General features: G+C 44.6%; 1 protein-coding gene across 4 annotated transcripts in view; it reads right to left on the minus strand.

Annotated features, from left to right (window-relative positions):
• TTLL4 (tubulin tyrosine ligase like 4) overlaps window positions 1-23,759 on the minus strand; it is a 55,731-nt gene extending 31,972 nt beyond the window's left edge. For 2 of the 4 annotated variants that reach the window (XM_083153745.1, XM_083153746.1), the window contains exons 1-5: window positions 23,571-23,759; window positions 10,392-11,745; window positions 9,962-10,059; window positions 9,785-9,842; window positions 546-670 (exon numbers count right to left, since the gene is read on the minus strand). In XM_083153745.1, coding sequence (XP_083009871.1) covers window positions 546-670; window positions 9,785-9,842; window positions 9,962-10,059; window positions 10,392-11,635 — 1,525 coding nt within the window. In that variant the 5' untranslated portion in view covers window positions 11,636-11,745; window positions 23,571-23,759. Of the gene's footprint in view, window positions 1-545; window positions 671-9,784; window positions 9,843-9,961; window positions 10,060-10,391; window positions 11,746-21,832; window positions 22,241-23,570 lie in introns of those variants that run through there. The other 2 variants (XM_083153743.1, XM_083153744.1) reach the window with 2 other exon arrangements.
• Between the last annotated feature and the right edge of the window lie 3,671 nt (window positions 23,760-27,430).

Consider the following 27,430-nt stretch of genomic DNA (forward strand, 5'->3'; position numbering starts at 1 on the left):
AGCCCCTCCTACCGTATGGATCGCTCACACCGTCCGAATGAGGTAAGATGCCGAGCGAACAAACTCCCCCATCTGTGGGAACCTCCCCCATCCTTCGATGATCGAATGATGGACAGAGCGGTCAGACCGCTCCGAGTGCTCCAGACCACTCAGACATTTCTCCGTGCGAAAGCAGGGATATCCGGCTGACATCCGGCTATGTGAGCTGTCCGCCCCCCACACGTGCATCACGGCCGGATTACCATACGTAACTCGAGCATTTTCATGGGAATGCCCATGAAACGCAAGGAGTACGCATATGGTAATGAGCCCAAACAGCCCTTCACGTCCCTCTCCAACCCCTGCTCGGATTGTTCCGAACGATCATTTTCTTACGGAATTCACGGCATATTCGAACGTGTGCGGCGTCCACACAAGCGCAAACACTACATCGGCCGTCCAACCGAACACGCAGCCGTCCGACTCAATCAGAATAAGGGCCTATGCCCATATACTAGAAGCATAGAAGAAGAAAAAAAAGAGTGAATCGCACGAATCTTACTTACCCTTTTCATCCTGAGTGCCAAAGTATACTGTCGGAGGTATGTTGGGGAACAGACTGGGAGTTAAGGCTGGTTTCACAATCAGAACCGTATCTGTGGGTGTCAGATCCATATTAACAGAACATTGCCTAGAAATAAAGACCAGATTGTTCCAAGAAATGTTTCATAACAATCCTGACAAAATCACCAAACACAGCCATTGAAAACATCCCAAGAACATATATTTCTACCTCTACTACACACATGGATTTTTTGGCTGGTGGGCAAGAGTTGTACTATACATAGATTCTGCCAAGCAAACCATATGTAATCTCACAAGACCACAAGACTTGTTGCAACATCTCTGCTGAATCTAAAAAAAGGCAAACTCGCTGATGCTAAGGATTGGACTTTGTTCTTAGTTTGGCTTTAGCTCTGCAATTTTCTAAAAACATCTTAACTATTCAGTATTTATCCTTTATTAGGACTGTACGCCATTCTTTGTCTCAATCGGCATACATTATGTTAATTCTGGGCATTTATTGTTCATTTATGCATGTTTCTCTATAAAATATATTCTACTTTACAAGTCATCTAATATATTTGTTTATCTCTAACCCTATATCCATCATTTCTGCCCTTTTTATGGAAAGTTGGTTTATGCATGTACAGTACATGATCTTCATTAGCAGACACTGACTAGGTCTAGTGTGACTTCCTTGTCTGGCAACTGAAGGGCTGATTCAGACGCATTCGGACAAGTCAGAATTAGGACCCATTTTCGATGGTGCGGGTTTACGCATGCGCAAAAGTGCGCATCATTAACGATATGGAGTGTACACACTAGAAAATATTGTGAAACATCTTCTAGTGTGTACAGGGCTTAATCACTACCAATAAACAGATCCTTAAATACGTTTTACAATTTCTCCTGGTTCCGGGTGCATGGGGAGAGCAGCTTAGCCCCGCAGCTCCGTCCAGACACTGGCCAAAAGAAGCTACTTTACAAGGCTTTGAGCCTCCAAGAGCCACGCGGAAACACACGGCACTGCCAGACAGCGAGGATGGATAAATTAGTCACCGCTCAGCAGCCGTCGCGCTCCCAGCAAACCGGGAAACAGGTGAAGCGCGGCCCTGCACCCAACATGGCGCCGTCCTCCGGAGATGCAGCTTACGGTGAGGAACTGGACCTCTCACAGCAGCAACACTCCAGCCCCATCACATATGAGAACATGGTAGATGCCATAACAGCGTTGATGGCGCCATGGTTAGCAAAAGTGGTGAGTGACATCTCATTACAGCTACAAAATTTAACACTGCGTATGGACACCACAGAAAAAAGGATTGGAGCAAGAACTCATAATCTAGCTAACGCTCAGTGTGAAATAAAAAGGCTTCAGAAAGAACTATTCTCTCACAAATAAAATAGAGGAAATTGAAAATCATTCCAGAAGGAATAATATTAGGATAATAGGCCTTCCAGCAGCTATAAAAGTTCCTGCCTTGCAAAAATTTGTTGCAAACATTACCACAGATTCTTGGCATCCAAAAAGTGCAGCAATATGACGGTGGAGAGGGTACATAGAATTGGCCCGACCCCCCAACCTAATTACTCCCGCCCCAGAGTCACCATTTTTTAAATGACTGAGTTCAGTTATACGCACAAATTGGCTATCTGGAGAGCCTCCAGGAAGATCCCAATTATCAAGTGGGAAGGTAATAATATAAGATTATTCCAAGATTTTTCAGCTTCAGTTTATCAAGGCACATAGAGCCTTTTCCCCCTGTCTGCACCATTTTGATAGATTAAAAACTGAAATTAGCCTTAATCTAGCCTGCAAAGCTACGAGTCTTTCGTAATGGCACGTATTATGATTTTACCTCCCCATCGGAGGCGCTTACCCAGGATATAGCAGACGCAAAGTGATCTTTACAAAGGACATTTCTAGCCAAGGAGCCTTTATGGCCTCCTTCTTTATTCCATCAATAATGATACAATTGAAATTATTACAAGTCACCTGTAAGCGGAACACAAGACAAAGGCTAAATCTTACATGTGTTAAAGGTGATACCTGGCTCTATTATGAGTAACCTTGGCCGGCTCTGGAAGGAGCTAGGCTCCGGATGTTTAGTTGACTGGTTAATTGTTAATTAAAGGGATGCGTTTCCTATTGATACCATACCCGACGTCACGCTTTCACAAAGTACTTAGTATATGAATTTTTTTCAGAATCTGCTCCGGGACCTGACACCGCTCATGGATGGAGCTCTAGTGGTATGCGGACACCTTAATTTAATTTCAGATATATGCCTAGATAGATCATCACACCATTCTCGCACCTTCTAATTGCCTAAATTGGGGATCCCACAGTTTGTTTCCCAATTAAAATTAGTGGATATTTGGAGGGTTTTAAACTCCACATCTAAAGAATTTACCTGTCTTTCAGCGGCCCACCGCTCGTTTTCAAGAATAGATTTACCGATCTCTGAAACCCGGTTTACGAAAGTTCTGGCATGATCGGAGATTGAACTTCTTTCTGTCTGCGATCATGCCCTGCTATGGTTTAAAATGTCTAACTGAAGAAGAGTCACAAAAAATCCAATGGCGATTCCCAAGTCATCTTTTATCATCTGAATTTAAAAATTATATTATTGATAGATGGGGGATTATTGTTCCAACAACGAGTTACACGTTATCTCGGATCCCTCTTTGTACTGGCAGGCTGCCAAGGCCATCCTAAGAGGAGACATTCTATCCTATGTAGCAAAACTAAACAAAAAGGTACTCGGAGTCGTACTGTACCTGGAACTGCAAAAAGCCCTTTCAATTGCATACTCACATTATCTACAAAACCCCTCTCAATCCAATAAACAAAATGACCTATTATTAAAAACACACTTTAATGAATATCCGAACAACAGAGGAAAGAAGTACTTGTATAACATAGATTTCAGATATCACCGTTTCGGTAATAAGTCAGGCAAATTGCTTACGAACCTGTTAAATGGCACTAGGCCTTCGCTGTAGTACACCCTCTAAGACAATCAGATGGTTCATATACAAACTTCCAATAAACAAATTGCTGAGGTCATGAAAGCATTTTATTCAACACTACATTCACATACTGAAATATCGCAACCAGCAGACGGAACCACGCAAATAGACATTGAACAATTATATTCCAAAGTATCCTTCCCCAAACTTCCTCCAGATAAGGTAGAAAAGTTAACTACCTTATAACCCCTGATGAGGTATCCCTTACAATAAAATCATTAAAAAAAGGCAAAGCCCCTGGCCCGGATGGCTCTGGAAGCAACTTTTATAAACTAAGGCTTCCACATCTCCTAGATCCGTTAACCAAGGCCTTTAACCACATTCTTCAAAACAAAACTTCCTACCCATTTTAATGCAGCAAAGACACTGCCTAAATCAGGAAGACATTTGGCACTACCGCGTTCGTATAGGCAGATTTTATTATTCAATTCGGACTATAAGATCCTGACGAAAATATTAACAGAGATAATTAAATCTCTTATGCCCATTATCATACACCCTGATCAGACGGGCTTTATAACAGGGCGACAATCAGTCACCAGTGTCAGAAAAGTGATATCGGCTGTACAACACCTACAAGACATCCCTGGCCTACTACCTCTAAGCTTTATTCTAACATTAGATGCGGAAAAGGCCTTCGACCTCGTTCTATGGCCCAACCTTTTTAAAACTATGGCTAGATTTGGCTTTCCCCCTGAATATATATCTTATGTTCAATTATTTATCACAACCCAGTTTCCCAAATTATCTGTAATGGCCAGACCTCTGATTATTTTCCTCTGAAGGGGACGAGATAGGGATGCCCATTATCTCCCCTTTTTTTCGCAATTGCGATCGAACCACTAGCAATTCTATTACGCCAATCCAGGGACTTTCAAGGGTTAAAAATTGCCCAATACGAGTTAAAAGTATCACTCTTCGCTGATCTTGTTCATCGCAGAGCCCAAAACTTCCATTCCTAATATGCTTACCCTAATAAATATCTTTGGAAAAGAATCTGGATATAAAATGAATTTAGACAAAATCAGAAATATTAATATTAGGGAATAGTAAATTAGATATAGCCACAATCCCCATTCTCACAAATTTTAAGATCGCCCACTCCCAAGTAAAATATTTGGGAGTGAACATTACAAATAAAAACAGAACACCTGTATAGAGCAAATTTCTCCCCCGCTATTACCAAACTGACTTCTTTGATGGCAACATAAACCCCCTTACTATCTCCCTACTAGGAAGGGCAGCGGCGATTAAATCTATAATATTCCCGATGCGGTTTTAATTTATACAAATGCTACATATTTCGATCAATAACAGATTTGATTAGCATCAACTCTGCAATTAAATTTTTTTGGGGGGGGGAAATGCCATAGACCTAGGATTGCGCTCTCGAAACTAATGCTTCCTAAGACACAAGACAGACTTAACATCCCTTATTTTAAAATCTATACTAGTTCAGTTTTCTTCAGATACGCTAGTGACTGGTTGTTGGAACGGTCTGTCTGCACGGACTGTATATTAGACGTAGCATACTTTGCACCATACTCCCCCTCTGCTTTACTACATATGAAAAAGAGTGACATACCTACAGTCATCATGTCCAATGTCCTATTCAGAGACACTTACTTCATTTGGATAAGCCTCCACAAGATGTTAAAAAAGGACTCCAGATACTCCCCATACCTACCCTTGTGGGGTAATCCGGACTTCCCGCCCTCTCTACACAACCAGAATGGAGACAAAAGGGTCTGGCACTGGTCAGCAAGGTCTTTGACCCAGGAGGAGCAATTTTGTCCTTAGTCACACTCAGTAGAGACTATGCTATTCCTCGCACCCACTTCTATTTATACCTCCAGGTTCGTCACTTTGCTCAAGGTCTCCCAAATATGCTACTCATGGGCAGAGAACCGCACCATATCCTCACCTTACTGAATTTAAGAACTAAGAAATGTAAATTAAACCTACTATATCCTGTGCTGATGGAAGCTAAAACAAACCTCGGGAATCACTCATCAAATCACCTCAAAATGGAAAGACGACACCCCGGGCTTGATTTGTGTCCCAGAGAAAACAGTGTAAAAATATTGCTCTTACTCAAAATACTTGCAATCGGCCTACCTTCAAGAGACACTTGAAATCTCTTCAGACTTTACATTTCTCCTGATCAACGAGAACATATGGTCCCAGACGAACCAGGACACTGTTATAAATGCTTAATGGCCAACACCAAATATCTCCATTGCTTCTGGAGTTGCAACAAAACAAAGTTGTAGGTTTCCTAAACACTACCCTAAATACAACGGTCATGCCGATGCCAGAGGTTTGCCTGCTGTTACATTTTGATAATTGGGACCTAGGCTCCCAGGCAGAGGCGCTGGAACGTTTTTAGGTTGGGGGGGGGCAAGATATAATCTCATTTTGGCGCCCCCTAAATTGCTATATGTTACCCCCGGGCACTATACACACTGGCAGCGGCATATATGCATGGGCATTATACACAGGGCAGCGGCATATATGCGTGGGCATTATACACAAGGCAGCGGCATTTACGCATGGGCATTATACACAGGGCAGCGGCATATACACGTGGGCATTATACACCGGGCAGCGGCATATACATGTGGCCAGAGACACCAGGACTGACATTAATCCAGGGGTTGTCATTTACTCGTAAAAAGTGGAAAAAGTGGCAGTGTCACCCCCAAACAGATTTATGTGATTATGTCTGATTATGATAATCAGACATAATTACATAAACCTGTTTGGGTGTGAATCCAGGGGTAAATGACAACCCCTGGATGTGTCAGTCACTGGGGAAGGGAGGGTGAGAGAAGCAGCATTGGCGGGCGCACATCTTCCCTGCCACCCGCCCGGCTATATTACTGATTAATCAGCTGCCCACCCGCCCGCCAGGCATGTTTCGCGACCCCCCCCCCCCCCAATTTGTAGTAGGTGAGGCTCCTGCTCCGTGAAAAGTGGGCACGGCCCAACATTATACCACACACCGTAATGCCCATTGCACATTTTAGCAAACTTTGTAATACCAATTACACATAAAGCCACATGCCATAATGACAATTACACATAAGGCCACACATGATGCCAATTGCATACTATAGAACACACCGTAATGCCCGTCGCATACTAACACACCGCAATGCCCGTCGCATACTAACACACCGCAATGCCCATCGCACACTATTTAACAAATCGTAATGTCCATTACACATTTAACACATAAGTGCCACTTACCTACATGCTCGGTGCCAGGGGCTTCATGCTCGATGCCATGGGCTTCATGCTCGATGCCAAGGGGGACTGAAATTGCTCGTTGCCAAGGGGGACTGAAATTTGCTCGCAGGGCGGGAAGGTGTGAGTAAATGATAGTGCAGAGCAGGGAGGGTGGGAGTGATAGTGCACAGCAGGGTGGGTGAGTGAGGATAGAGTGCACAGCAGGGTGGGTGAGGATAGTGCACAGCAGGGTGGGTGGGTGGGTGAGGATAGTGCACAGCAGGGTGGGTGAGGATAGTGCACAGCAGGGTGAGTGAGGATAGTACACAGCAGGGTAGGTGGGTGAGGATAGTGCACAGGTGGGTGAGGATAGTGCACAGCAGGGTGGGTGGGTGAGGATAGTGCATGGGTGGGTGGGTGTTGGAGGATAGTGCACAGCAGGGTGGGTGGGCGAGGATAGTGCACAGCAGGGTGGGTGGGTGGGCGAGGATAGTGCAGAGATTAGTGCACCCCACCCCACCCACAATCGGCAAAGCAGCAGCGGTGCTTTCCGCGCACCCCCTCCCCCCTGTCGCCGGGGTTGTCCGCTCCCGGCTCCCTGCTGTGCACAGTGCTGCTATTCAAAAGTCACTCACATCTCCCGCTGGACCTCGCTAGCCAATAGGCGCTTGCGGTCCAGCAGGCAATCAACTGGTGGCTACTGGACCGCGAGCGCCTATTGGCTAGCGCGGTCCAGAGGGAGATGTGAGTGACTTTTAAATATACCACGTCTCCTGGGGGCAGCGGGCAGCGGGCAGCCGGCGGGGGAGCCGCACTGACTTGGGCGTGATGGCTACGCCTCTGGTATTATCATCCGCCCCCCCTCCTATATTACATACCAGGCGCCGTGGCGTGGATGGCTGCTGCTGCTGCTGCCGTCGGGGAGATGTGTAGAAGACGCGCCCGCCAATCACAGTGTATGTGGAGGGGATGCGCCGGCAGTGATTGGCTGGCGCGTCTTCTGCACATCTCCCCGGCGGCGGCAGCAGCAGCAGCCATCCCCGGCGCCTGGTATGAAATATAGGCGGCCGGGCGGATGATAACTCTTTAATACAGGCGGCTGTAATATGGCGCCTCAGTAATTTTGGGGGGGGCAAGCTGCCCCCTCGCCCCCCCCGTTCCGGCGCCACTGCTCCCAGGGTCATAAACATATTCCTCTCCTGGTCACAGTTTTTACCGTGGCCAAGAAGATGATTCTCCAGCACTGGATTAAGAAAACAGCTTCCTCCCCTACAAGACCTTAAAACTCAAACTTATTCAGCTCCTTCATTCGATCGCTGGATGATACCTCAAAACACCAGGTGTTGAACTATTTCGACAGATACCTATGGCCTAAAAAGTTAAACCCTATTATTGATTCTGTAATTCTTGGATGCTGAATGTACCATATTCTGTGTCACCTATGCATACAGTATTACCATTATTGAGATTAACTGCACTTACTTCAACGGCACACTGGGTTCTACTCATAAGAGCCTACTCTACACCACAGGAGTGTTTAGAACAAACACCCTCTAAGGCTGTACGAGGTCTACCCTAAATACTATTATATATTATATATCTAATTAATCCCCCCTCTTTCTAATAACACAACCTCATATATACATATACTCCTAAAATATCAATTAGTAACCAAGTAAACAGAGATCTGAGATATACTGTATGCATTGATCCCAAAGACCAATTGCTAATTGAATAACCCCCCCCCCCCCCCCCCTTCCCCTCACCCCACTAGGTCTCCGTCTAAGTGTGTAATTGTTGTATGTTTTTCTTGCTTTGCAAACAGATATTGATAGTGGACTTGTCTTAGGATGGGCAAATCCTGCTGGTCACAATTGAACAAATAGGGCCAAACAAACTTCATTGATAATACTGTGACATTTGTTACTATAAAACACTCACATTGCAAATGTTAATTTTCAAAATGTTTCATTGTACTGCCACCAATATGCTTAAATGCCCTCATTGTGTATTTGCATATCTGTTTAAGACGACTTATCTGTATTGCACCCTTTTTGGAAAAAACAAATAAAAAATGTTTTACAATTTAGAATTCCGTAGATTTAAGTTTCATAATTCATCTGAATTAGATATACTGTAGAGATAGCTCTATCTATCTATCTATCTATGGGGGAAATTCAATCTCCTGCAACCATCTCATGATGGGAGAGATGGCTGTGGGTTCCTATTCATTGCTGTCTTCCCTGAAAGCATTGAACAGGGGATCTTGCCAGAACAAGCCTAACTTCACAAGAAGTCAGGCTCGTTCTGCCAAAAATGGGCAGGAATTGATGAGCTCCCGGCTGCAGCTCGCCAATTCCCGGCCGCAGCTTGCGGCCATGCCCTCGTCTCGCTGCAGGCAGGACATTATATCCCGCCTGCAAATTAATGGGACAGGGTCACGGCTGTCGGGCCAGCCAGACAGCCGTGACCCAACATTGAATAGCCCCCTATATACCTCTCTAGAGCCTGTGTCACCTAAACACTGCCGTCTGTTGGCAGCAAGCGAAACTACATCTTTCTCACATTAACTACCTTAGGAAGCATTTGCTTCAAACGGGCTCACTAGTACATTAATATGTTGGCATGTCAAACCAATAAAAACTGTAAAAAAAAGTTCCAAGTGTATAATATACAACATCCGCGAGCTGGGTATTTACCATGCTCAACTTTCAGCAGTCTATATAAACCAGATCCTGACAGTGGTCACCAATTCTTACATATTGATAATTATTAAGCCCGCTCGCAGCTAATGCTTTGAAAGCTAGTCTGCTACCTTTCAAACATGCACAAACACTTACCTCTGTGTTTGTGCATGTGTGAGAGAAAGATGTAGTTTCTCTCACTGCCAACAGATGGCAGGGTTTCCTAGAAACAGTCTCTCTCTCTCTGATTAGGGCAGTCAATTGAATAAACAAAACAAAGTAGAACAGATTACCTGGATATGTCTGACAAAGTAGTGGATGGCGTTGGGACAATAGACATGTCATCAGCATCTGCAGCATTAAGACAGATAGATTAAGTAACAATAATCCTCAGTTATGGATTTATACATCTTCACACTTTTAGATCATTGTATTATGCAAGATTAAAAGGGTAATCAGTCAAAACAAACCTTCATCGTCCTCCTCATCATCCTCTTCTTCTTCTTCCTGGCTATCATCCAAGCCTTCAGGAAGCTGTTTCTCAGCACCATCTGGCACAACATTCAGGCTATGTTGGAGAAGGGGGAATAAAATAAAAATATATATATTAAAGCAATACATTTTATTGTGCAGCAAACTTTCCCAACAACCTAAAAAGCAGCAAGGTGTCTTCCCCTGAGTAACAAGAAAAAAAAAAAACAAAAAAAAAAAAACACAAAATTGAATAGATAGAATGTCAATTCCATCTATTCCGAGAGAACTGCTGCAATGTTGCCGTATTTCCACGGGTCGGCAACATTGAATACCCCCAATGACAGGAAGGAGCCGAGGCTACAACTGACATGTTAAATGAGAGCTACAAAATCTCTGCCATTATGCTAAAGAAGAAGAAGTACTTACTCTTGGGTGCTTACAGCCGAATCAGACGTTTTATTAAGATGGATAGTTGAGATCTGAGATGCCATGACTGTTATATTCACTCTCTGAGTCATCTCACCAATGTCAGAGAGCTGAGGAGCACTTTTCAAATCTGGAGCCTGAACAGACTGACACGCGTTCCCTCCCATGGCAATCAGGCTGGTGCGAATTCGTTTGGTGCAGACATTGGCACTATGAGTGCTGGAGATACCTATGTTACCAATAAGGCAAGGGCCATCGGTTGGCAGTTCGCAAGGTACAGTGTCTTTTTGGTGTACTGGATATGAACTGGATGGCACCGTTTTAACAACGTTGGCTACTTCGTCTTTTTGGCAGACTGGTTTAGAATTTTCGGAGCCAGCAGACAAAATATCTTTGCTTACTTTAATACTTCTTACAGCTTCAGTTACATGGGATCCTCTGTAATTGGTGCTGCCAACTTTATTATGGTTAGGCATCTGTAATGCAGGATCCTCTGTTTTGGCTGTCCCATGAAATACACTGGATGAGGAGGCTCTGCAGGAAATATTTTTTGTCCCAATATCATTGATAACTGGGACAATCTCACAGGACTGACCAAGATCACCTTTCTCAACAGTCCAAGAAGCAGACTTTGCTCCAGCACGATGGGGGCTCAGTGTATTATCTCGATGGGGATGTAAAGGCACTTTAGCACTGCTGGGACGTAGAAAAGCATTTGTGATCAGGGTTGGCTTGGAAATATCAAAAGTTGGTTTTGCCACTGGAGTGGTAGGTCTTCTAATACTATCAGGGAGCTCCCCTGATGCACTACGGAGACGGAACTGATCTATCAATGAGGTGGTCATGGCACCATCAGTTTTGGAAAGTTTAATAAAAGTCCCAACTGGCAGGTACCTGTAAGAAGTGAAGCACGGCTTTTGACCTTCTGTCTTTGGACTTATACCAGAAGCACCAATGTTTTTATAAGTTCTATGGAAAGCCCACTTTCTCTCAAGCGTGCCGTTCATCCATTTTGGCTCAGACTTAGTCAGGGATGTCTTCTTTCTGGGCTCACAGAGATAACAGTAGGCATGAGGAACCACATAGTCAACAGGTCGAGGAGAATGGGCCAAATTAACATTCCTTCCCTCCAACTTCAAAATGGGTGTGACCTTTGAGGCAGGGTTATTGCTTTTGGATTCTTTGTGTTTTTCTGGATGTGGGAGGACTTTTCTGATAGCGGTCACATCTAAACTCTGCATCATGCTCCAACGTTGTGACAGATGCCATGAGTGGCCATTTCACTAGATCTTCATCCACAAAAAGCAGTTCAAGTGCCTCATTGCAGCTCTTGTTCTCGAATGGATCATGCCACCTAAAACAGATAGAAAGGAGGCATGGTTATTAACACGCTTGAAGGCCAAGGGAAAGTAGGACACATTAGCATATACATCAAATATAGTCCAAACTCTGGAACTACAGGAGATTAAAAAGATGAACACCATCTCCACGATGATGCATTATACCCTCATATGCTCACAACACTCTGGGCACAATGTGGACCCAGTGCATGAAGGGAAAGGTCCCCCTGGTGAAGAGAGAGAAATGTAGTAGTTGGAAGAGCTTCTACAAAGTAGGGTTCAACATACAATTTCAAGAAGCAAGCTTAAATGGCTGTTAAACTGATTGGAGCCCAGTGTCACCCATTTCTATACATCAGGGGTCCTTTAACTATTTTGCTCTGGAACCCCATCAGACAATTAAAATAATTACAGGATCCCAGCAAGTTACTACAGAAGTTTTTCAAAGCATTCATGTAGTCAGCACATGTATGGCAGCATTATGGAGGCACAAAATTATGTGTGGAGTCTAAAAGTAACAGACAACTGAACCAATTGAGATTTGAAAAGTCATCAGCCTGATGGTCACAACCCCATACTGTAGGTCAGGTTTGAGAACGCTGCTATACATCAACAGGAAACGTCACTGCAATAAATTTCCAGAAAAGTTACAATGCGTCAGCAGAAACCCAATCATCTTTATAGTACATAGGCCATGGATTCAGTCTCATTAGGTTAAAGGACCCCACAAGAAATTAGAAGCAGAATTACTATAGCAATAAGCTTAACCTTTATCAGATGAACTTATTTCTGTCATAAGGATCAGTGATCCAATATGCAGAGAGATTCATAATAAGCCATTCATAAGTTATTCTGTATGGAGATGTCATATTTAAATGATCTTCCACAGAAGCAGAAGATCATTTAAATGCACAAGTCACAAGCCACCAATTCTGTGGCCTGAGCCACTGTTAAGGTCCATACACACTGGACGACTATGCCCAGCGATGATGCATACACACTGAGCGGCATTCCCCCTGCACAGCGCCGACAAAGGGGGGGGGGGTGGCTTTGCATAGCTATGGAAAGCCATCCTCATCTGCTGGTAATACCAGCAGATGAACGGCTTTCCCGGCGAGGATGCGGGAGTGCGCAGCAGCGCTCATCACTGGGGCATACACACTGGGCGGCTTTCAGCTCAAAGCCGCCCAGTGTGTATGGGCATTAAGTGTTCATTCTAGCACCCATTATCTTTGAAAACCCATGCAGTTCCTCTTCCCTGCCTGGGGTGTCTCTCAGTGCTGATATACAGACCACACTGTGCTAAAAGCACTCCAGCAGACAGCGACACCCCAAGCAGGGAAGAGGAACTGCATGGGTTTTCAAAGATAGCAGGTGCTAGAATGAACACTAAATGTTCACACAGTCTATCAACTCGCCAGACATTATTGTGCTCAATGCCTCCGTTCTATTGGTTTCTTGTCTATTTAGAATAGGCTGCATCGTCATGTACTACATATTAGTGCACATCACACAATCGCTGCTTCTAGTGCCTCCTCAGAAAGTGTGGGCACTGGGTTTTCTCATATAAATAACTTGCATAGACAGACTAATATTAGAAAGCTTGCACAATGCCTGTTAGAAATAGACAATTAGACGTTTTAGGTCACAGTTGAAGAATAGCAAACAGTGCAGTGAATAACAGCATGTACTCTGACTCAGCACACTGCATTCATGTTGTTCCCTGGCACAGATCCAGCTGTGAGTACAGCATTTTTCTAAGAACTTGACATCATGTGGATTCCGTTAACAGTGCCCACTGATCGGTTTTCAGCAGCTACCTCAGCGTTGTATTGTAGGTTATGGTGCAAAACTAAATGCCCCTTGGATTAAAACTTTAGTTTGGCTGTATTATAAATTCAGTGATCTAACGATTTCAATGCATTAAACATCTTTATCAGTATAGAATATCTTCTATACTGATGAAGATGTTTAATACATTGAAAATGTTAGCTCACTGAACTCGGCGTTTATGTGTGATTATTGACTCCGGGTGATATGTACCTTGATGGCACCGGAGAACAGTTTATCTGTGTATATTGGAGTGTTGTCCACTGCGTTATCTATCTTTTCATATTGATTGAATACTTTTAAGGTTACGCAGTTCTTGAACATTTTGTTTCATTATTCACCTTTCATCACGTTCTCTACATTTCAATATTTTTTCTATATAGAAACATACATATATGGCATATAAGAACCATTTGGGCCATCTAGTCTGCCCCTTTATCCTTTAGGTAATCTCAACCCTTTTTAATCCTCATTTCTTTGTAAGGATATTCATATGCCTATCCCAAGCATGTTTAAATTGTTCTACTGTCTCGTGTTCTATAATTTTTTTTTTCCTTTGAAGAAAATCCCTCCTGTACCATGTTAAAACCCTTGATATATTTGAAGATTTCTATCATGTCCCCCCTTTCCCTTCTCTGCTCCAAACTATACATGTTAAGATCTTTTAGTCTTTCCAGGTAAGTTTTGTGATATAGACCATGCACCAATTTAGTTGCCCTTCTTTGTACACTCTCCCATGTATTTATATCCTTCTGAATATATGGCCTCCAGAACTGGACACAGTATGCCAGATGAGGCCGTACCAATGACCTATACAGTGGCATTATTACTTTTTTTTTCTGCTAATGATTCCTCTCCCTATGCAACCAAGCATCTGACTAGCCTTCCTCATTGCTTTCCTGCCTTTAAGTCACTTGAAATAGTGACTCCTAGATCCCTTTCCTCCTCAGTAGTTTCCATTATAGTACCCTTGGTACTATATTGAGCTTTTTGGGTTTTTGAGTCCCAAGTGCATAATTTTGCATTTTTTTAGCATTAAACTGTAGTTGCCATGGTCTTGACCAATTCTCAAGAGGTACGAGGTACAATTAGCGAGAGGATAAGAAGTGGGCAGGTGCCCATGAGGAAGATGGCGGACTGTCGAAGCCAACTGGTGAAACGCGTATCCAGCCACCGCAATTCCCCGGGTGCAGTGCAGCAGAGAGATATCCACTAACACCACCGGAGCCGCCAACAGTAAACCAAGGACTGGCATTGATAGTAGCGCAGCCCCAGGAAGGTAACACCCGCCGCAGCTCAATTGGAGCGTGCGAGCGGTATGCACTGTTGTGTCCCGCACTTGGTCTGATACACAATTCCTATATTATTGTATTTACAAACATATTGTTGTAACTATTTAGAATCACCAACGGAGTTATATAGAATGACTCATAAGATTACCAGGCATTGAGGGGAGACCCATGTAGAAGTTTTTCTAAGTACAAACAGATTGAAACGTGAAATCAGCAGCTGCCTTGTGCAGCCTCACAGAGTCAGGTTTTCAGTGTGACTGAGATTATTGTGCAGCAAATGGAGATTTGCATGTGTATATCATTTACACAGTGAATATTGTATACGGAATTAGTGGCAGAGTCATGACAAGTGTATGAAAGTAGCAAACACTGCAGCGACATTAATCACTAAGCATATGCCAGATATTAAACAGATTATTATTCTGACCAGCAGCTGTTTGATACAGTCTTACATAGCCAATCTCCAGCGGTACTGCCTGACTTTGTCAATGAGGGATCTGCAGGGGTGCCTGCATCATCTGCACTGATAAATATATTAACATTGTGATGTATGTCAGAAGATAAAACAGATTGTAATTCCAACCAGTAGCAGTTTGATGCAACTTCACACAGCCAATCCCCAATGGGACTGAGATTTCACTATGTATTAACCATAACTGAGCAGAGGTACTTCAAATTATGTGTATAAATTGTGCATCTATGTCGATGACCAGATTATAGTTTGCAAACAGCTCAGTGAAATTTGTCTGATTATTAGAGTGCTAGCAAAATCGGTTCCCTGATATATGAGGTTATGTGCAGACATATGTTGATGGTGTGTAGGCAGCTTTCAGAATAAAGATTGGTTTAAGACAGAACCAGGCATTGTGGTATCACTTGTGGTCTGACAAACTGAAAATAGCTAACAATCTTCCCCACAGATAACACACTGTACAATCTGTCAGATATCACCACCTCAATGTAATATCTTCTACAGTGGAGGGAGCTTTCCCCTAAACCTGCATGATAGATGTGATTCACGCCACATGTTTAATCACATAAGAGTTTAACCATCAGCTCCTTTTTTCTCGGTTTCTAACTTGCCTTGAATCTATATTTCTTTTCAGAACAAAAACCAGATAACACAAGACTCTCATCAAGGATTCGATGCCTAACGGCAGATCCTTGAAAGCAGAAGTCCAATTACTGGCGATCTGACACTACAGCTGTGATACACCATCCAACACTCTCTCATCCAACACTCTCTCATCCACCCAGTCATTAATGATATCCCTGCAATACTGAAAAGCACCAGGGAGACATACTGCACTGGGCTGGAAAGCAGAAGTGATGTGTACCTTAGCTCCCATATACAACCAACCGGGTACTCTCATTTGACACCACTTCCGAACAGTTACCTTTAGCCCAACTCGGGCTAGATTCCAGCAGCACCAATGTTGGGCCAGCCTAATAACCAGAGAGGAGACTCCTGGTAAAGAACTGGCATGGTATCACAGGTGTGGTGCTCAAACAGCAGATACATAGGAGCCACCGGTTGTGGTAGCACATGTACACGCGGGTGAATTTGTATGACCAATAGACAACAATCTTTTGATGCTAAAGATAGCAAAAATGTATTGAGTGATATAGAGTATCAATAGACAGACCAAATAAGTGTGGGGCCACCTGGCCAAATTTATTGAACATGAAATGCTAAAACAATCAAGATATGTGAGTGATTACCAATCCAAACAGCATCGATAATGCTCCCTTTCTTTTATATGAAGAGTCAAAAGTTATGTTTTAAATTAATAATCATATCAAGCAACTAATATACAAAAGAGTGCGCCCAAAAAGGCACATTTGTCTTTCCGTTTGCATCTTTGCAAACAAACCCCATTTGTATTCAGTCACAATAACTGAATGTGTAGGGCGCACCACCAAATCAAGGACTACAAAAATTTATTGGAAGTAGTCTAACATTGGTTCCAAAGATGGTTTAGGTAATGTATTCTAACTGATGTTTACGTCTGTGAGGATCTAGCAATTCTCAAGTTTACCTAGATAATCAGTCATTTGATTTACCCCTCCTGGTGTGTCTACTCTGTTGCATATCTTTGTGTCATCTGCAAAAAGGCATACTTTCCCTTCAATACCATTTGCAGTGTCACTAACAAAGATATTAAAGAGCACTGGTCCAAGTACAGATCCCTGGGGTACTCCACTGGTAACATGTCCATCCATAGAATGCACTCCATATTTGTGTGTGTGCAGTATTATGAATTGAGGGCAGTCCTGTGCCCTAAAATTGCTGAAGGCAGCCTAGCCTGCACCCAGCAGCGTATACTGTTGTGCAAAACTGGAAGCACAACAGCGCATGCCCCACCGGGCGGAGGACTGGCAGGCCTGCTGACTGTAGAGGAATACAATCTGGCTGTGGGTGAGCTTTGTTCATTAATTGGGATACATTATTATAGTACATATTACCATCTTGTATAAATATTATGCTATGGGGTTTGTTTTACAGATAAAGTACAGTAGTGTTCCCGCTAGGCTGTTTTAGCAGGGCAGGGCGCATTTTGCCCATAAAAAACGGGCAGGGCGCAGCGCTCCGCTAAAACAGCCTGTGCTTGCCCCGTCTGCTTGCACGGGGAAGTCCAGCGCCGCCTTAGACAGCGGTGCCCGGCGCTTCCCCAGCACCTTCGCCCCTGTAGTGATGGCATCACGGCACCTACGGCCCACCCACCTGACCAAAAAGCTAGAGTGAACACTAGTACAGTATTATATAAAATCAGATTTTCTTATAACTGGAAAGCAGTAGTACCCATGGAGATGACAAGCATATGGTTTATCTGAAGGTTATTGCTTGGGGTGCAGTCAAAATACCGACATATAGAATGTACAGGTGAAACTGTCAACATGACTTTGGGTCGACAGGTCGACATGGGTTTTTTCACTGTTTTTTTGACCCGACAGGTGGTATTTCATGCCCTACCATCCACTAGGGCATGGTGGGAAAATAAAATAGTGTGCCCAAAGCATGGCGAGTTAAGAAAGCGATGCAAGGGGCTGCGGTTCACCTCCAACTGTGAACATGTCGACATTCGGGTAAAAAAAAAAAAAAAAAAAATGAAAAAAAAAAAAAAATACATGTCGACCTTGCGACTTGTCGACAGTCATGTTGACAGTTTCACCTGCACGTTCTATATGGCGGTATTTTGACTGCACCCCAAGCAATAACCTTCCGATAAACCACATGCTGGTCATCTCCAGGGGTACTACTGCTTTCCAGTTATGAGAAAATCTGATTTTATATAATACCTGTACTAGTGTTCACTCTAGTTTTTTTCTGCACACATTTTATATAATAATGTAGTCATTAGAAACATATAGATGATAGAGATATTGAGACACACACACACATTTGTGTGAAGGAGCTATAAGGGCTGGGTAGTCAACATTAACCGATGTGGCATTTCATACACAGTCCCATTGTTTTTCTGTTATTGGTTTCCAGGCAGTCCATGTTATCTTTGTTCAAATAAAGAAACTTCTTCCTATATTCTGTTCACTTGGAAAATAGGCTTTGTGCATAAATCGATATCAGCTGCTTTAGGGACAGTGAACTGATCATTTGCTTAGCAATATTTACACTTGATATCAGGCTGAAGGAACACGCAAATACCTGTATCATGTTACAACACACAATGTGACCCAGTCACTAGACAACTGAACAAGGCAATACAGTTCTGTTACCATAAAGGTCTATTCAGTTTATTGAGGGCCTCAATATCCCTCCCCATTCCACCCATCACTGTACATTGATGCAAGTGTCTCAATGGGAAACTTTCTGCAAGTTTCAAAATGACAGTGGCAGGAACAGTACTTATACTCTGCATATAGAATATACAGTGCTGCAGTGTTAATGTAGATGCATATTTAATAAGAAAAGTTTTATTGTTCCTCAGTGAGACCCTCCACTACTATGTTACCGACAACCTGCAAACCTGAAAAATATTATAATCCGAAGTTCAAGGAACAATAAAACTTTTCTTATCAACTGGCTAACACGGTACCAAACTTTTTTCTTTTGCATATTTAATGGTACACTATAATGAATGTAATATTATGTGCTTGTGCATAATAGTATTCACCCAGTGCATGAACCCGGCACCCCCTACAATAAACATGCTTCCCACAGCCTTACCCTAACCATACCCCATTGGTGCTGAAACCTAACCTCCCCTATACTGCTTAAATATAACCTCTTCCCAGCATACTTACGTTTGGAATGTTTGTACTCTTTGATAAAGATCTGTGTAGGAGTCAGATGTATATCCCTTGGACACCTTTTCAGGATCTTAAAAGCAAGCCAGTATTTGCTATCTATACGGCTTAAGGGAGACCAGGATACTCGCAGCCATTCAGAACAGTTTTCCCACTTACGGCACACATCCAGCTCCAATGGCCACACAAGTAAGACACAATAACCCCAGGCACGAACACTCTAAATTCATACTGCTTGGGAGTGTGGGCTTCTATTTTACAGTACTGATCTGGACAGATTCACGGGATGCAGTTACAATCCCGGCGGTCGGGATCCTGGCGTTCAGAATCCCGACACTTTCTCCCTCCTGGGGTGTCCACGACACCCCTGGAGGGAGAATAAATTAGTGTGCCGAGCGTAGCGAGGCACCGGGCCGCTGCGTGGCGAGCGCAGCAAGCCCGCAAGGGGGGGGGGGGGGCGATCCACGTCCCCCCCTTGTCGGCATTTCGGCTGTCAGGATTCCGGCGTCGGGATCCCGACCGCCGGGATTCAATACTGAATCCAGATTCACTCATATGATCATGTGACTAGAGAATATAGGGGAAGTGTATACAGACTTCATCAATATGATGCATAAATGCCAATTCATTTATTGGGTTAAGGTTAGACTGCCCGTTGGTAAACACTCGGCAAAATTTTGATGTGGGTAGCCTGTTCTGGGCCTTACACTGGATGGATTTGGATGAAGAATTTAACGAACTGTAATAACCATAACTCAATGACCTGAAAGAATGGTTAATGGAGGTGGGAAGACCAAAAAGATAAAGTCAATGGCACCGAAAAGCCTTAAGGCCCCCTACTGCAATTTGGGCCGATATCACTAGTTCCCAACAGAACAGATCTAGAAATCGGCCCAAACCGAGTGAGTGTGATGTCCCTCAGGTCCGATGTGCAGTCCAGTGCACATTGGACTGGAGTCGGAGGTCGGAACAGCTTGCAAGTCCGACCTCCCTCCCAGCGGTGAGAGATAGCAGTAGTGTATGGCCAGCTTTAGAATAGCAACAATGAGAACAGAAGGAGCACTTAAACCCCATCTAGCAATGTAAAAGGATTATAAAAAAAAAAAAACCCGAACAGTAACAAAAGTTGGGGATTATGACTGAGAATACACACCATGGATACTGGGTAAATTCAACAGAAGAACAGCACTTTCAGTCAACGAGCTTCTTGAAAAAGACAAGGCTGCTTCATATGTACAGAGCACAATGTTCAAAGTTATTATGCACATAACTAATGCATTTAATATATGCAGTATACAAACTTCACAAGTAACAGACTTGTTAAAATGCACTTTGCCTACTTGTTGGAATAGGGTTACAGAATTTTTTTAAGCTTCTCCTAATTTCAGAACACGTCTGAAGGGGATCTACTGCTTCATTTAGATTGTATTAGATATAGATACAGTGTGCATTTTATACACTCCTCAACCCTAAACTAGACAGTGGGGGTCTCTGAATTATTATCCAGATTTTTTTGAAATGTTCACCAGGTATAATGCTCTTCATTTATGAACAGGCAACACATTCGCACACAACAAATTAAACATCTGCTCCATCAATCTGTATCAAGGTTGTTCCAGACCACTTTCAGCACTCAGAAGCATAAACTGTGCACTGTACTGAATGAACCCTGGCCTAAAAATGGATTGCATACTTTGGGCAAGATTTATGGTCTAGACAACCTGAGCTTATGACAAATGTGTATGTCACAAACCCATTAATAGAGATAGATAAAGTATTAGAAATTAGACAGCTTGTACTAAGTGGCCAGAGTGTGACTGCATATGTAGGAATACAGGAATATTGGTAATACAAAATGGGTTTGGACCCACAGAGTGCACTTACGGGTAGGCAGCAGATGTGTTTAGGGGAAATTAAGGAGGTTTTTCCACAATCCCTCCATGATAAGTACAATAGGAAAAAGAATAAAAACCCCAACACTTGAGCGCTTTAACCCTTCCACATGTGCATACACAAATATAAAAGAAGCTCATCTTATTCCACTTTGCAATGAAGTATGTCAATCCTTGTTCCAAATTTAGTCAATATGTATCACGCAAAAAGAGAATATAAAAACATCCATAGCGTAATCAAGTTTTAATACAGTATATAAAAAAAAGGAAGGAAATCCTTTCAGGTGCAATAAAAAGGTAAAACACAATTACCACATGGCTTTGAGATCTTATTTGTACAGGTTGAGTATCCCCTATCCGAAATGCTCAGGACCACGAGCATTCCGGATAGGGGAATTTATCGGTTTTTAGAATATTTTTTTTTTAGGCTTACTTACCTGTCCCCCGATGGTGTCCGGTGGTCCCTTGGCGTCTACAGCAGGCCTCCGGCATCTTCTCTGGGTCTCCAGCGGTCCCAGGTATGCATTGCGTGGGTGTGCGCATGCACCGGTGACGTTACCGGCGTGCTCGCACACTCGCGCAATGCATTCCTGGGACCGCTGGAGGCCCTGGAGAAGATGCTGGCGGCCTGCTGTGGACGCCCTGGGACTTGGTAAGTATGAAAACAGGGTTAGGGGGGTAAAAACCACGGTTTTTGTAATAATTCGGATAATGGATGCACGGATACAGGATACTCAACCTGTAGTAAGTTCTCCAATAAGCACAACAAGTAGAAAGTGGTCCACCCCAAACAACAGACAAGGGAGAGAATCCATAATTACCAGGAGTTGTGGAGAACTAAAGATGGACTTCAGAAAGGCATCTGAAAATTGCGGCAATTCGCCTATCCTGGACCTCTGCAGTCAGTCCCGGGCAGCACTTTCCATCCGCCGCTTCTGGGTTGAAGTGGTTCCACAAGGTCTTTAAAAGGTGCCGACGTGTTTCGACCACATCCGTGGTCTTTTTCAAGGCAAGAGAGAATTCACCTTCCTAGTCACCCTTGGTATCCTTTGCACAGCCACCAAAGCCGCTGATCGCCACCTGTTGCTGATTCCCGTCCGCAGCATAAACTTCCGCAGCTGTGCAAATCTCTCCCCTTTCGCCACCTTACTGAGCCTTCCTGCTGGCTCTTATCCCACCAAATCCTATTTTCTCTGGTACCTGATGTGTCCGGATTAAAATAGGTTCCGGAAATATCAGTGTTCAACCTGTAGTCCCATGTGACAATCCAAAAACCAAGAGCAACATTGTTAAGCGAGATGAAATAAGAGCATTACTGTAATTTTGTAACAGAAAAAAAACTTAAGGTGGCCCTACACCTGAACAATCGTATGCAGGTCGTAAGTGCAATCATTTTGCTTACAATCGCAATGAACGCTGACAGACCATACATACAGCACGCATGATCTGAGGGCCCACCTCTCAACCCATGGGACTGCACATCATAATGACATTCCTCACAATGTGCACATGATCCATCGAAATCGTGTGGATTGGCCATACATTAGTCAATTTACATGCAGTTTGGGCTCTTTTCATGCGATTGTGGTAATGAATCACATGAAATTGTGATTGTTGATGACTTACCGACAGTCGGGATTCTGACAGTCCTTACCCCGACGTCGGAAAAAGGAGAACAACATAGGTGGAGAGCGCAGCGAGCCCGCAAGGGCTTCATTGCGCTCCACCTATGCAGTCGGGGTTCCGACGTCGGGCTATTAACTGTCGGAATCCCGACTGTCGGTGTGTTACAGCACTACTGAGGGCATGATATGTAACTGGCACTAAATATGTGCAAGACAATGATTGCTTGGCATTTAAATTCAGTATCTCAGATGAAACAAAGTTTGTGTACTGAAACCTTGTTTTATGCACAAATAAAATATATTTGTGTGTATTTCATGTGTTTATACAACATAAATGCAAGATACCTCAATGAAATATGAAAATATTCTGAAATACAGAATCCATAATCCAAAATTCTTCTGCTCCCGAGCATTTTGGATAAGGGATACTCAACCTGTAATACTATACTTCCATGCCAGCAAGAGAGCCACACTGAACCAAACTACAGGACCCAGCAGCACCATTAATACTCCCATCTTCCCCACACTTTCTGTACTAGTGTCTGAAAGTCTAAATACTGTATTTATTGTCAGCAACAACCTGTCAAAAACAGTTATAACAGTTATCACTGGCTACGACTCTATACACTTCGTATAGAGTCGTAGCCAGTGACAAAGCATCACCCACACCAGGCCCCCCCGCTGCTGTGGCGTCCCACTCCAATCAGGAAATGTCACAGTCCAAACTGTGGATCAGGAGGTGTGGGTTTAATGCCATATGAGGGTAGGAAACCGCATACAGTGGCCCAGGAGACCATCTTACTCCAAGAAACAGCAGTAACCCGCACACGCCAGATGTGTTTACACCTCCCATCCTTCTCCTCAGGCGGGAGACAGACACATGTGCTCGAGTCACGGCCCCGTACGGAACATCCTCATGGAGTCTAGTACTCACCCCGGACAGCGTGGTTCGATGGCGGCAATGTCTCCCCCTCCCCGTGTCTGCTCCAGCCTCCACCCGCCGCTCCCGGGCTTGGCGGCCTCTTTCTCCTAGCAACCACGCAATTTAGGAAAGCTGTGCGTTACAGCGCTTCCTGATCCCTCCCCGCCAGCCAATCCCCGCCAAACGCTGGCCTCTGTGGGGTGTGGTTTGCGACTATGCGGCACAGGACAGGTCGGGAGCCATCTTGCTACACCAAGCAATGGGCGGTGCCACGGGCGAGACAGGGCCAGGGGAGGGAGGCTCGCGTCTAAACCAGAGAGTCGAGACACAGACACAGTCAGGAAGCTGCCATGTTGGTGCATCTAACATACCGTGTGTTAATAATGTGGCAGAGAATGCTGGGGACGCGTCAGGCGCCGTGTGTGTGTGTGTGTGTGTGTGTGTGTGTGTGTGTGTGTGTGTGTGTGTGTGTGCTGCGGTCCTAACTCCTGGCCACGTGGATGACACGTTCTGGCTGGTGCTGAGGCTGGGATATGAGCGAAGGATGGCTGTGTGCAGCCTCTAGGGCAGGCATTCCCAAGGCACACCAACAGTGCAGATTTTAGTGATATCCAGGCATGAGCACAGGTGACTTAATTAGTACCTGAGTGATTCTGATTAAACCATCTGTGCTGAAGCCTGGATATCACTTAAACCCAGGGCCGGATTTGTGCCTAGGCCCATGAGGCATCGGCCTCAGGGCGGCACCAATTAAGGGTGGCAGGCATGCTGACATTCTGTTAAATAGCAGCATTGGACAGCGGGTGAGCAGTGACGAGCGCCGCCACTGCAGACATGAATAATCATATGTAGGCGGCAGCGCCACTCGTCACCCGCCACTGCCCACCCACTCTGCCATGCACATTACATCACCGCTTAGAGGCTGGGTCCGACGGTCCGCCTGCGCATCCGGAAATGGCTCAGGCTCACTGCTGCCGACGCCCGCTCATTGGCTACTCTACACACACACAGTCTATTGGCTGCTGTCTATCTAGCAGCTGAGCTGAGCAGCGCGCAGATTCTCCCTGCGCTCAGTCAGTCACAGTGTGAGAGAGACTGATGGAGACACTGTGCTGCTAATCACTGTACTAATAAGTGCCTCCGGATCCTCCATACAGTGAGCAGTCCAGAGTGCTTAAAAAAATATTAAGGTGGGCTACAGTTAAATTTTAATGAAATATATAAATAACAATGTTTATACATATATGATTACATTAAAATAGGGGGGGGGGGGGGCACAAAAAATGTTGTGCCTAGGGGCGGACTGACCTCTAAATTCGCCCCTGCTTAAACCTGCACTGTTGGTGTGCCTTGAGGACTGTGGTTGGGAATGCCTGGTCTAGGGTGTACAATATGCATACACAAGGGGTCATTGTGAAAGGAAAATAATTGGCGTGTTTTGGGGAATTAGGGGATCTTGAAAAATTGTGTTTTATATGGGACTTATGCATCGCTTTAAGCTTAAGGCTTTTATTGCTTAGGGGTGACAAATAAATAAGCAGTCATTGAGGCATCATGGGCCTAATTCAGCATGCATAGGACTGAAAAGCGGAAAAAAAATATTCGTATACATAAATCACTCAACTGTCGGTGATTCATACCACACCCGGAGGGAGAGGGTGATTTACTGGCGCCCTGCATTGTTCAACCAATAACTGAGAAAAGCAATACAATTTAAATAGGTCACATAACGTCGCTTATTTCTACGCATGTGCATATGCTGGGTGCGTGCGATATACCGGCCCTATGGCCCTTATTCAGATCTGATCACAGTACAAATTTGGGTACTTGTGTATTATCACGGCACCCATCGCATTGCATACCACTAATTAAGGTATGCGATGGGACCGATTTGAGGCTTTTCCCGGGCAGAGTGTACAATGTTAATATCGCGACGCATCGCATGCCATTATAATGGCATGCGATGCGATTTCAATGTTTAATGCCCAGCCAGACCCGATTTTTAATTGTATCCCCACCCTGATGGGTAATAAGTATGTGAAATGCCCCCCCCCCATTGTTAACGCCACCCCACTATCAACACCAACCCAAAGCGTGGCGAGCGCAGCGACCCTGCGAGGGGTGGCGGTACGGGTCCTCCGACCTTTTCATACCCCCACTATCCACGTCGGCGTGAATTTGACATTATATAGTGTGGCGAGCCACCGAGCCTGAAGCGTGGCGAGCGCACGCGCATAACTTCACAAGTATTACGCGTCTCCTCGCAGGGCTCGCCACTAGGGTGGCCAATCCCGGGATCGAGATCGGCAGGATCCAGGGATTTGGCCCCCAAAACGCCGGGAATTCAATCCCGGGATTGGAGTTTCCAATCCCGGGATGTCGGGATTAGATTGCGCATGCGCGCAGTCTAATGCCGGGTAGCGTCTGAGCATCGCTCAGACGCTGCCCGACTTCTCCCGGCAGCACTGCGCAGCGTGACGAGATCAGAGGTCACGCTGCGCAGGCAGAGGTCGCGCCCGGCAATGTGATGCCGCGCCACCCAGCCAGCAAGCCCACCCAGCCATGAACCCGCCCAGCAAGCCCACTCGCCCGCCCAGCCAGCAAGCCCACCCGCCCAGCCAGCTATGAACCCGCCCAGCAAGCCCACTCGACCGCCCAGCCAGCAAGCCTACCCGCCCGCCCAGCCAGCGCGAAGCCAGACAGCATGCCAGCCCGCACCATGGACAACCCGTCCCCCCCACCCAGCAACCGGGCTCCTGGCAACCCTGCTGCACCCTCAAATAAAGGTAAATGTGGGGCAGCTAGGGTGTCTTTTTATTAGGAAAGCCAATCCCGGGATTCCGGAAATCCCGGGATTGAGCATTTTTCAATCCCGGGATTCGGGATTGAAAAAATGCCCCGGGATTGGCTTCCCTACTCGCCACGCTTCGGGCTCGGTGGCTCGCCACACTATATAAAATCAACTCCACGCCGACGTGGATAATGGGGGTATGAAAAGGTTGGAGGACGGTACGCTCGCCACGCGAGATTCATCCTGTTTGAAAGATTCGTGGAAATTGTTTCAAAGTTATTTGGTATGTTACCTGAATTATTTAAACAATCCTCCATCAACCTCCGTAGGAATTTGTTATTTTCCTTCACCTGTTCTTCCGTGTACTTGACAATTGAAAAGTTGATTTACTCAGATGACTAAGCCAATCAAATTGTAATCATAAAAGTGAAGTCCTTGGATTGTTTTGTTATTGTTATACTGCATGGGTCTTCAAACTGTGGCCCTCCAGATGTTGTGAAACTACAAATCCCCAGCATGCCTGGCCACAGTTTTGCTTTAAGGGAGTGTTAAAACTGTGGCAAGGCATGCTGAGATTTGTAGTTTCACAACATCTGGAGGGCCACAGTTTGAAGACCCATGTTATAATGAAAAATGTATGTATTGTCATTATGTGTTTTTAAAGTTTATATTCTTATGTTTGTAGCAAACCCCTGATGAAGTCCTTGGTGGGACGAAACGCGTTGGATCTGAAATATACTATTGAAGTTTTTTATGGTCTGGAAAACCACTACTACTGAGTGGAATAAGAGACTTTTTAATAAATGTTTATAAATTTACTTTGATTTACTTTGGAATTAACTAAAGGCTATTATAGAACAATCACTAAAGGTTTAAAAAAGGGCGCCAACTTACAAACTGTTGTCCACATTCTCTTCTCCCCCATCCAACAGGGGTTCTTGTAAGTCCAGCAGCTGTGAGATAGTAATCAATAAGAAGGTGGCGCGTAACAAGAGTCTGATACAACAGAAATGGAGGAGAAGGGGAAGAGCTAAACCAGGGGCATGAAAACAATAGTTGAACACTTGTCAGAGATGCCCCG

This window comes from Crinia signifera, chromosome 7, assembly GCF_055691185.1.
Source record: "Crinia signifera chromosome 7, ASM5569118v1, whole genome shotgun sequence".
NCBI classification, from domain to species: domain Eukaryota; kingdom Metazoa; phylum Chordata; class Amphibia; order Anura; family Myobatrachidae; genus Crinia; species Crinia signifera.